Here is a 12,802-nt window from a genome sequence, read left to right on the forward strand (position 1 = left end):
AGTGATTATACTCTCCCTTCTCTTTCTTCTCCTCCCTCATCAAGACTAAAAAAGAAAAAAAGAAAGCCTGAATGCCTTGATATTACCCTTGCTTTCCAGATTTTCATTATTTGTCCAGTTTCCTCCAAATTTCAAAACTTTTTTTTATTTTGAAAGAATGAGAGAAATAAAACAGAGAGGTATCAATTAACAAGAACAATGACATTGAAGAAAATACAATAATTTGTACTCCCCCACACACACAACACCCCCCACCCCTTTCCCCATCCCTGGCACAATAATATTAAAACCATCAAAGCACATCTAGCAAGGAGAAACAGCAATATGTAATGAAGAAAGCAAATTTTCATACTGCTCAATCCAGCTAACTCATCAAATGTCCTTCCCACAGCCAAACTCCACACCCTGGAATGATAAAGAATTGTAGAGGAGACAACTTTGGCGGGTAACCTGGATCTCTGCTTGCACTAGCAAAGTTCAGTGGTGATTCAATTGGAATAGTGAATCTAGTTGGCAGGAAAACACTGGGTATAGCTCCTCTGTCAAATTTCAGATGATTTAAGAGAACAGCTAGAGATTGAGATTCACAGACTTCTAACAGGACTAATCCCTGCTCCCTGAACCACAGCAGTGGAGAAGCTGCCAAATCCTGGTTAGCTGCTGAGAATAGTGGAAGTGATGCAGTTTTGGTTTAAGAAAATCCGAAAAAGATGTCTGGGCAACAAGTTCACTGCTTCAATTTCAAACTGTCAGTAAAGGATCGTAACTCGCTGTCTCAAATTGAAAGAACTTTTTCTTTAAGTGGTAGGTTTAAGTTTTCAGCTTAATCTATTAAGCAAATTGAGGGATTCCCCCATCCTATGGGAATACATCACTTGTTTTATACCAAAAGTAGGATTACCTTTATAGGAGGTTTATTTTATTCTGTCTTCACTAAAATTGGTCTATAAAGGGAAGGATACCTATGAAGGATTAGTTCAAGATCAGAGTCTTCTCCTTGGCATGTGCGTACACACACACACAGTAAATACATTTTCCCATACATATAATTTCACAGTCACATGCTTGCTGGAGTCCATCTCAAAAAAACACTTCAATAGTTAGCCATATACATGTACATGCAGCAAGATGTGAGAGTTGCCCCGAAGTGATTAAGGTGGTGCACATATGTCTATGTGGGGAGGTCATTTTAGAGTATAGGTGTACACAAGCCAATAGGGCCATTAACTTGCAGATTATATTTTTCCCTCTCCCCCAAGGTAAATAACTCAAATGAAAAACACACACAGACATCTTTTTGGGTGTCATGGAGGCAACTGCGAGGAAGGTCCACTTTTTGCACTTCTGTTTTCCTATGACAACTTCATTTTGCCCTGAGGGGCCTTCTCGTACAAGGAGGGCTGCTCCTCGCCTTTCCCTGCATTTCCCATCTTTCCTGGGGGCGAGGGCTTCTTCTCAGAAGATCGGTCTTCTGGCTTGCGCGCAATCAGCAGGCGGCAGGTGAGCAGGATTCCAAACACCAGGGCATGGGCGTAGCGTTTGAGAGGATCACCGACTAGCTGGTGGAAGAAGAGCACAACCAACACCAGCAAGAGCAGGAAGAAGTTGGCCACATCTTTGGGACGTCCAGGCACAAGGGTCATGACAATGCCGCAGGCCACCTCAAGAGTCCCAATGCTTTTGCGAAGGAGAATGGAATTGATCCCCATTTTCTTCAGCAGAGGAAGGGCTCGGACATACGTCTTGTAAGCACGTTTCTAGAGTGGAATACCATAAGGAAATCACTGCGTTAACTATGATTTTAACATTAGAATGAATAATACACAAGCAAGGTCCTCCTTCCCCACGCTTCCCTTTCCGCAACAGCCAAGGGTGTCCCATTTTATACTGTGCCCCCTAAATAAAAGCCTTGTAATTAAGAAAAAAAAAGCAAGCAATCTGCTAAGAGCCCTGTGATTTAAACCTTATTACTCAGCACCAAAGGTAAGAGAATTTGGCCTTATAGTTTAATTTTTTTCTGATTACGAATCATAAACAACATTAAAAATTTAAAAGAAAATTCACCGGGCCCATAAGAACTGGTACAGATTACCCACAACCTCATTTTCTAGTGCCTTGTCCAAACCCAGATGCATATGAATGCCAACAAAAATGAAACAAGGCAAGGCACAGTATTGTAAAGCCTCACTAATTTGGACCTCCCTAATATGGAATTCATGATTCTTCAGAAACTTCAGCTGAGCTGGAGTTTATATTTATGGAATCTATTTTTTTAAAGTGTGTGCTAAGCAAATAGAAAATTAAAAATGTATGCAAGTGTTAGCCCCTTATATATCTTTAAAATATAGTAAGACAAAAATCATTCTCATGGTCATTGAGATAAATCCCAAAGCCATTACAAGACACTACTTTGATTAGCCTGGTTCGAGTTCATTAATTTTAATTCAACAAATATTTATTGAACACCTACTATGGATTATTCGATGGAGATATACAGATGAATAAGACAGGGTCAAGAAGCTCTTGGTCTAGTGGGGGGAAACAGATACATAAACAGCATTATAAAGCAGCATGGTTAGTGGTATATAATAGAGGTCTGTACAATGTCCAATTGTAGCCCAAAGGAAGACATCATAGGACAGAGGAGGGAGTCACTGGATATATTACAAAGTAATAGAATTATGTTGACCTTAGAGTAATAGAGAATCATGTTTATCACTATTCAGAGTGGCCTGATCCTCATTTTGGAGTAAATTGATGAGATTTTATCAAGTGTCTTATTGGGTTGGCCCACTACTTTGTTTTCATTAAGTGTCCATTAATTCATTCAATATTTATTAAGTGTCTCTTTATGCTAGGCACTATACTAGGTACTCTGGACACAGATATCAATTATTCAAAGGCCCTGCCTTCCTGAACCTTGAGTTTCTAAGAGGAAGAAAAGTTGTGCAAATACATAAGTGCAATAAAGTACTGTGAATGCTGACCAAAATTATGTAGTGGGTATAGTGGAGGCACACCAGAGGGAGTAGTCAAGTCTCCCTAGATAGAGACTGAGAAAAGCTAGAGCAGACTCTTAAAAGAAGAGCAGGTGTTTGCAAGATCAATAAGGGAAAGGCATTGCAGACAGAGGAAGCTGGATGAGCAAATGCCCTGAAAAACAAAATAGACTTGTGTGTTGTGAACACTGCCCCAGTTCAGCATAGGTTGGGGGAAAGAGGAGAGGGAGGGAACACATGAGATTGGGGAGATAGATATGAATCAGATCATGGAAAATTATATACGTTGTGTTGTGGAGCTGGACTTTACCCTATAATCCAGGGGCAGCAACATAACTTGCTTTTAAGGAAGCTCCTTCTGGAAATAATATGGAGGATGGATTGGGAGAGGTATGCCTAGAAGCAAGGAGACCAGGCAAGAGACCTAGACTAGAGTAATGACAGTAAGGATAGAGGGAAAGGGACAGAGTAGAAGATACTTTGAATGCAAAATCAACAGAATTTGATGTTTTACTGGGTGTGGACACTGAGGAAAAGAAGTCAAGAAAGATTCTTTGGTCTCTGGCTTGGATGCCTGGATAAAAGTTTGGGAATGCACATAGAGGAACAGGTTGGGATGGCAGAGGGCAGGAAGGAGTGAGGAACTCAATTTGGGGTTTTCTGAGATTAAGTATCTCTAAGATATCTAAGTGGAGATGTCTGGTAGGCAAACAGTAAGAGAGGTCTAGGGTAAAGATACAGAATGGATAGTCATCAGTATGCCCAGGTAGAACGTATGCAGTGGGGAAAAAATGTGTAACAGACTAATAAATGGGGAGAGGAAGCAAGTCCACAAAGTAGACAGAAGAAAGTGTGGTCAGAAAAGTAGGAGGAAAACCAAGAGAGACAGGGTCATATGGGCCAAGAGGAGTTTTAAGAAAAGAATACCCAGAAGTGGAATTGCTGGGTCACAAGGTAGTTCTATTTTTAATTTTTTGAGGAACCTCCATACTGTTTTCCATAGTGGTTGAACAAATTTACATTCCCACCAACAGTAAACAAGGGTTCCCTTTCCCTTTTCCCCATGTCCTCACCAACGAAACAAAAAACACTAATTTGAAAAGATATACACATCCCTATGTTCATTTACAATAGCCAAGATATGGAAGCAACTTATGTTTCCATCGATAGATGAATAGATAAAGAAGATGTGATTCACACACACACACAGACACACACACACACAAATATTACTAAGCAAAAAAAAAAAACACAACAGAATGAAATCTTGTCATTTGCGACAACATGCATGGACCTAGAGAGTATTATGCTAAGTGAAATAAGTCAGACAGAGAAAGACATGGCACAGAAATAGACTCATAGATACAGAGAACAAATTGATGGTTGCCAGAGGGGTGGGGGATGGGGTATGGATGAAAAAGGTGAAGGGGAATAAGAGATACAAACTTCCAGTTATAAAATAAATAAGCCACAGGAATATAGCTCACAGAAAAGGGAATATAGTCAATAATATCATTAATGACTGTAGAGTGACAGGCGGTTACTAGACTTACCGTGGTGATCACATTGTAAGGTATATAAATGTAGAATCACTATGTTGTACACATGAAACTAATATAATATTGTATGACAACTATACTTTAATATTTTTTAATTAAAAAAGAAAAAATAAGAAAACAGTCAAAAGCACGAGATGCCAGACAAGTATTACAAGAATTGGGCAGAAAGCCAACTTGACCTCTCAGAAGCATCTGGCGCTTAGAATAGTGTTCACACTCTCTAGGTTTGGAACAAATGTTCACTTCTGGACAAGTGAATGCACCCTTATTTCATGGATTAATTATCATGAGTGGCACAGATAATCCTCTGTAAGGACTGTTAGAAGACTGATGGTTTACTGAAAAATGCATGGGTTTGGATTCAAACAGACTTGGGTTCAAATCCCATCTCTGCCACTTTCTAGTTGCGTGTCCATGGGCAAATTACTTGACCTCCCTTAACTTCATTTTCCTGAGCAGGGATGAGACTAAGGTGAAGTGAGTGAGGCTATTTGCCTTGAGTACAAAATTTAAGAGGGGAAAATATATTCATTGATCAAGGTAAACGATATCCGTGATGAACAAAATGTCAAAATTTTAAATAAAGGCAGGCTCTGACTCTGTACTTTCACAACACTGCCTCACTCACCTCTTCCTAATCTCATCCCTGTCAGATACTGTCTTTATTCAAAATTTTACCTCACTCTAGTCCTTACCCTGTTCCTGAGCACATAAAGAAATACAAAATGTTAGTTGTTCTTCCTCCCTCTCCCCATCTTGGGTTAAATCAGGGATTTTCAGAGAGGAATTTGGAGAAAAGTTGACCAGTGGGCAGAGTAAAACCTGGAGCTGAATTCAGCCAGACCCACAAGTAGCAGAGCAGAGCTGAGGGTTAGGTCGCCTGGTAGTGGGGAGAAGCCTGCCCATTTCCTCTCACTATCAACCTAGATGCCACTTGCCCATTCTCTCCCACTCTGCATTCTGGTTATGTTAGCAGGGGGACGTAGGGAAAGAAATCTAGACCCAAGAGGCTTACTTCACACTTTTAAGTAAGGTCTATTTCCAATTAGTAACACAAAGCTTCCCAAGAGGCAATTCCTAAATTCTAAATGTAAGCTTCTGACATGATGAACACAGGATGGAAGAAGAGTTATCTTACAGTCATTTTAGAACCAAGCCTTCCAGATGCTGGCTGAGTGGCTTCTGGAAAGTGCTCCTTTTTTGACTAGGGCTAACCACCCATCATTCAAGAATAGATTATGATCTGGCATACTATAATGGAAAATGTAGCCTAGGGCCAAATTCCAGGTCTTTAAATCAAGTTCCTATGAATTCAGTGATCTTTTTTTCTCTCCATTTGGTGTAACTCCATATTACTTTTTCAGTTATTTATCTAACCCCTTAAACTGCAGCTGTGGATATTTTTCATGCAGCTGTTGCCTCTTTCTTTCCTCCTTTTTTCAAGAGAAACTGCATGTGGATTAGCCATGTCATCAAATCTTTAGTTCAAAGCTGAGTAGGTAGAGATAGCATCTGTTCTCCAGGACTCCAGATAAGGAATGTTTAATTTGTTAGAGAGAGGACTGGGCTTAGATGGGGTCTTGACATCACAGGAGGTGCTTTATACTTTCTCCTGTGGAATAGGATGGAGACATCAAAAGAATCCTACTATTGCCAGTCTCATCGATGTTTGGTCGCGGCCACCTCAGTTTTAACAATAGGCGTGTCACATATCTTGAGTGTATAGTAAGGAGATCTCTAAAGACTAATTGTTCTGATAGTAAGAATAAAGAGAGTTGACTAAATCACTCTCCCAAAAGACTCTTACAATTCACTTTTTTAGGTCTGTTTCCTTTCCATTGCAATGACCCAGACCCTATAACCATAGCTTCCATTTAGGGGAAGGAAGCAGGAAAGAGAATGTTTCAAATCCCTTTAATCAAAGACAATCATCCAGCAATATCCTTGGGCTGGGATTCTTTAGATAAGCTAAACTCCAATTTTAGTTTTGTCCCTAAATTGCTTAGAGAGAATTACTAAGTATTTTATTACCTCGGTTTCCCCTTTTGTAAATTAAATGAGCATTTTGGAGATTTGGTCAAAGAATCATAGCATTTAGTCAAAGCACCATAGCATCAACACACACACACACATTTTATTATTAATGAAATACACAATTAGAAATCCATACGTTTGCAAGCCACAGTAATTATTTTAATGATATAGGGATGAATCAAGCAGGTCCATTCTTGCGGTATGAGGAGATATGATTCAGACATGAGTCAAAGCATATGGAGCCTCTTTTAGTCATACCTTTTTTTTGTCATTTATTCTTCACAACACCCCAGGGTCCATGATCTCATATTAATGACATTAAACTTGAACAGCTCAAAATTGTTGAATAATATTCATCTTTGATTATAATTAATAACAGATCCAAGGCAGCTATCAGGACAAAATGGGAACAGAGGGCAAGTGGTTTGTTCCACTTTAGTTCACCTATGCAAATTAGGTAAAAGAAAAAAAATAATTTGGCTGATATACTGCATGATTCCATTTATATAATGTTCAAAAGTAGGTAAAACTTACATTGTTGGAAGTCAAGATACTGATTACCCTTTAGGAGGTAGTGACTGGAAGGGGCCATGAGGGGATGTTTTTGAGGTACTGGTTATGTACTGTTTCTTGATATGGGTGCTGGTTACACAGGAGTATGCTGAAAACCCCTTGCACTTATGTGCACATTTCGGTATATATAATACTTAGATAAAATTTGCAGGGAATAAAACCTATATGAAAGCAGAGGAGGGCACTGACAAAAATCTCAGCCTGGTTGCTGTCTTATACCATAAAGCCATTAAGTGCTACAAAATTTACTGACTCAAATAAGATTCTCCTGAATCTCTGTAGGAGAAAATGCCATATGTGAATCACAGATCATTTCTTAAATGTAACAAAAAGCCATCACATGTATAATTAATTGCCAAATATGCATATGAATGATAAACACCTTTTACGCACCTTTTACGCAGTTCTACTCCTTACAGTCATATAATGCTCCCAGCGGAAGCTGGGAAACCTGGTCCTACTAACAAAAGTGGATCCCTCCCTGATTTCATTTCAGGACAGAAGAATCTGACTTCTACTGCCAGTCAAAGGTCACTCTGAAACAAGCAGTTTTTGGCCACTGAGAGGCGGCAAGTTCCCTGGCATAAGCTCCAATGTAGTTTAGCTTGGGATGGCTAGCTGTGTGAATTAGGCAAAGCCACTTCACATCTCAGATTCAGCTTCCACTCTGAGGGAATAAACATCCTGTACTACCTCAGAGAGCAGTCTAAGCATCGGTGAATTACTATCTTATTACCTAGTTGGAAAGCAATTAATGGCAGTGATTGGAAGCATAAAAGATTACCTGTGGACATTAAATAAACTGCTCAACCATATCTGCAATGTTTCCCCAGGGTTATACCAACAGGAGAGTATTTAACTATAGATAAGCAAATCAATCGAATCAACAAAACTTTCCTATGAGGGGATGCAAGGAAGCAGAGACTTGTCCTATCTTCCTGAAGGCCCAAATCACTTGGCTTCATTGTGACAAGATTTTTGGTGTTTTTGGTGTTTTATTACCATTCTACATGTGGCCCCTTGTGCTTACAGGATGGAACCACTGCTATAAAGAGCTGAATACCATTCATATTTCCCTTAGTAGCATTTATAAGTGCTGCCTCCCAATTTCAAGTGAATTAATAAAGGCATTTAGTTAGTCAAGAGAGTGGTCAGCCACGTTGAATTCACGCGGAATTTAGAGTGCTCTACAACGACACTTGCCAAATCTAGAGGAGGTATGGGGCAACACACACCAAATGGGCTATTCAAGAGAGGCACCTGGAAATTCTGCATGGGATTCACTTGTGCATTACCCAGCAGCAAGTATGGCATTTTCAATATTAGCTGATTGCATAAAGTTTGTTCACCAGGGCACATGAAACTGACATCTTGCTCTTCTAAATGCCGGATTTCAATCCCTTAAATTGGCCATTCAAATTAGCCAGGAATCCACTGCATAAAATAGAATCAATTATCATTATCACCTCATCCAGCACATTTTTTTGAACACCTGTTATATGCAAACACTGTACCAGATGCTTCCACATGTAATCTCAGTTAATATTTACAACAGCCTTCTGAGGTAGGTATTATTATCCTCATTTTACAGATGAGAAAACTGGGAACTAAGATCGTCAGGATTTGAACCGAAACCTATATGACTCAAAGCCTGTACTCTTTCCACTAACTTTTCCTGGCTTTACCAGTAGAGACAGGAAAGAAGTTCATAGTCATTTGTCTGTTTGGTTTGTAGCAATGATTCTTCATGGCGAGGATAACACCTAGGCATAGCACTAACGGTTTTAGAACAAGAAAAAATAGTCGGCAGAAAAGAAAAAAAATCTGAATTTGAAAAATCGGTTTCAAAGTAAAATGAACCCCCAAGATATGGACTGGAGCAGTTGAACTGACACAAAAAAGAAGAGAGAATGTGCTGTATATTTTTAAAAATCAGTTGTGAGTTCTGATATCCTAAAAAGTTGTAACCATTAAAGACTCCTCTTCTGAGAGTACTGAGTCACCGACTTGGTTTCTAATCTCTGCTCCAACAACAGCTTATTCTATGACCTTGGATCAGTTTATCCATCAATAAAGTAAGAATAAATAACAAAATGAATCTACCTCAAGAAACATTTTAAAGAATAATCTTAAAACAACAGTATGTAACACCATCACCTTGAGATCTTATGAGAAAAGCCACTGCAGTCAATACATGACTAACTCCATCAATGCAGAGGAATCATTCCTAAGGAAAACAGAAAATCCCAGATACTCATCTCAGCTGATCTAGGGTTGAGGTCCTGAGGGGCTGTACTCCCTTCTAAGAGGCAAAAAACAGCTCCTGAACTGCATAATTAAGAGCCAATCAGAGAAATTTGAAAAGTGGTGACCAGCCAAGACAGTGCTACAATGACTCATTCATTCACCCATCCATTCAGAAAATATAAATTGAGAACTTCCTTTGTACTAGAAGTGAATTTTCTCCATTTCCTATGGGTTCAAGAATAAAGCTGGACCAGCGTAGGCACTATGCAGTGGGTCCTACCCCAGACAACCATCTGCAGCCTGGAGCCCAGTGCACAATGCAGGAGGGGACTCTAGAAAAGGGGAATCTGAAAATCCTCTTTAAGCTTCATACTACTGTGAAATCTCCCTCCTGGCTAGATATAGTTCTTTTATTCCCTCCAGATTTCCCTGAGCACAGAAGCGTAGAATTATAGAATTATGTGCATACACAGACACACACACACACAATGGTTCTGTACTACTGTATTAGATTATACTCATTTAAATAGGTTCCTTTGTATGACATTATTTAAATATGTTTGTATGATATTATTTAAATATGTTCCTTTGTACAATATGAAATCTTCATAGTTGTTTCTTCTGCCTTTCATTACACTGAAATAGCTCCACTCCCTAGGAAGAAACCTACTGTGAACCCATTTGTGGCTGGTCCTCCTTGTGAGCTGCTGACAAGCTGGTAGAAAGCTTCCCGGTGACTCCATCTTAGTTGGACTGCCTGCAGAGCCTAACACTGTACTTAGGGTGCAGCTGCGGGGCGTGGGGGTGGGCTCTAAAGCAGCTGAACAGGGTCTGGGGGACAGGGAGTATACTGAAGAAGAGTATGTTCCCAAGGAAAGGGAACCTTAAAGATACCTAAGGGGCACACATACAAACATATACATATATGTGTATATGAAAAATAAAGCAAAAGCAAATTCATTTGTTTATAACACTATACTACTGCCAAGACAAAAATATACTGGCATTTCCCCTCCACCCAGTCCCTCTGCCTTTGGTGGCTCCTGCTACCCCACCTCCCCTTCTCTCCCCACCCCTCCCAAAGACAGGCTGCCTTGGATACTCATTTTGACCTGATTTCAATTCCATCTGGTCAAACATGCTGGGAGGAGGGTAAGGGAAAAGGAGAAACACATTAGGATTTGCTACTGGGGCTAGACTTGGCCCTTGAGTTCCAGCCAACCTCCCCCACCCTAGGGTGATTCTGTGGTGAGGGAGACGTGGAAAGCACCAGATCAAACCCTGAGACAGAAGCCAAAGCTGCCTGGAAACATTTTCTGAGCATCTACAATTTTCCATTCTCCATCCATTTGCAGCTCAAGTTGAGGGGCCCTGGAAGGCTGTCAGTCGACTCCAGGATTGCTATGTATTCCTGTTAACCTGTGGGGCCATTCCTTTTTGCCTCAGCCTTACCGGGGCATCCGTCTTGACTCTTTTCTCTCTCTCTTCCTGTTCCTCCCCTAAGCTCCTTTCCGTCTTGACCTTGAGAGCCCAGTAATGGGCTCCCTCTTATTACTGGAAGTCTGGCAAAGACAGTGAGAAGCAGGTTCCCTTCAGCTGGGGTGGGGAAATGAAGAGGCAAAGTGAAGGCGAGAGGCGAGAGACCAAAAGGAAACGTCACCTGCCGTCTCCTGATACTCCACAGCAGAGGAACAAGTCCTCTTCACGCCCAACTGGGGAGAGCAGCCCAGCCCCCAGGTTGCAGAGGAGATGTTTTGGCCAGTCACCTTCCGTGATTCTAACTCTGCAGAGGGGAAAACCTGCAGAGGGCCTGGCCCTGGGCATCCACAGGAGGAAAGGTGGGGATTATAGACTATTTTGCAGGAGAGATAAAGCAGACTTGTGCAGATCCGTCCTCAAACAAAACAAAATAAACCAAAACATCCAGCTCTCCCTTGAGAGAAGGGGAAGAAGCGAGCCCCCGGCGACCTTTATTCGGGCCAAGACTGCTTTGTCTCAAGGATACAGACACGCGCCCAGGCTGCTGGGGGAATACCATCAGCTCTCCGCCTGGGATGAGGAATACCTTTCCCGCCCCTAAAAATTGCTTCTTTTACTGGCACCTTCTCCCTTAGCCCTTTCCTTCATTCCCCTTTGTTCTTCCTGAAAATAAATAAACTCCAGCTTGCCTAACTCTTAGCTTCAAGGGAAGGAATCAGACTTGCAGACTGGTTGCCCCGACTTTGGGTGTGCGGGGAGAAGGGCAGGGTTCTTGCCAGTGACAGGTGTTACTCAGGTTTCAGCCTTCTGGATTACTTGGGGGGGTGAGGGGGTACTCGCTGGGCAACCCCTCCCCCAACTAGCAGTCAGTGGCTAGATCCAGAACACTTGCTCCCGGTATAGCCCACAAATGAAATCGCTCCTGTCCAGCTGCTCCTTCCAAGCTGCAAAGTTGTTGGGGAGACAGGAGGGTCCGTGGTGGGGGTGGGGGTTATGGGGATGGGACCGCGGATTGGGAAGGAAAGAAGGGGAAAGGTATTCGCTATCCCCTGCGGGTGCGCTCCTCCTCACGCGTTCGCTTCACTTACCATCTCATTGTAGGCATCCTTGCTGAGCCTGGGGGTCAACTTGATAGTCCCCATGAAAACAAAGAAGAGTCCCAGGGCCACTGACAGGGCCACGACAGTTATGGTTCTGGGGGATGCCATGGAGTCACCAAGGCAGGTCCCAACTAATCCTATTGCTTTGCGCACCCTGTCAGTCGAAAGCGCAGGCAGTTAGCACAGAGAGTTCGAGAGGGACGCTGCGGAGGCGGCAGGCAGCTAGAATGACAAAGGGAGAGGAGGGAGCTCGAGAGAAAAATTGAGAGATCCAGATTCAACCTCTCTCACTACAACAATCGCTGGGTCCTAATGCCCTTCGTTTGCTCCTCACTGGCTAAAAGCACAGTCTTGAGGTTAAATGAAGCCCTAAACTGAGATGGAAACTTCAAGTAGTCTTAAATGGGGGAAAGGTAGGGTATGCTTCGAGCTCAGTCCCTGAACTGTCTCTGGAATGAGGATCAGGGAAGACCGCCTTTCTACCACTTTACACCAGGAACACTTTCCATCTCTGTAGTCCTCTAGTGATCACTGCCTTTTGTCAACCTCTTTCTTTTTCTCCCCTTTCCTTTCCCTGGATCAGATCAAATCGATAGTCCTCAGAGTTGCTGTTTTCTGCAGTTGATGACACGGATAAAACTGCGAAGTTGCCAGGCTGGATTGCTGCCAAGGAAGGCTTTCTCTTCCTCTAAAGCCGTTCATGGCTCCCATTGCCCAGTTGTTAACTCCACAGTTTTAAACTTGGCGTTCAAGACCGTCCACATTTTGATCTCTGCCCCTCTATGGAGGCGTATCTTCCAATAGCTCCCAC

The 12,802-nt window shown here is 41.9% G+C and overlaps 1 protein-coding gene across 1 annotated transcript; it reads right to left on the reverse strand.

The window, feature by feature from the left end:
• Positions 1–121: 121 nt before the first annotated feature.
• TMEM35A (transmembrane protein 35A) lies at positions 122–12,285 on the reverse strand. Its single transcript, XM_081043511.1, has 2 exons — positions 11,980–12,285; positions 122–1,757 (listed from the first exon to the last, which is right to left on the reverse strand). Exons 1-2 carry the CDS (start codon positions 12,097–12,099, stop codon positions 1,353–1,355), a joined length of 525 nt encoding a protein of 174 aa, XP_080899637.1. The 5' UTR covers positions 12,100–12,285; the 3' UTR covers positions 122–1,352.
• Positions 12,286–12,802: the final 517 nt, after the last annotated feature.

Source organism: Rhinolophus hipposideros (genome assembly GCF_964194185.1).
Source record: "Rhinolophus hipposideros genome assembly, chromosome: X".
NCBI classification, from domain to species: domain Eukaryota; kingdom Metazoa; phylum Chordata; class Mammalia; order Chiroptera; family Rhinolophidae; genus Rhinolophus; species Rhinolophus hipposideros.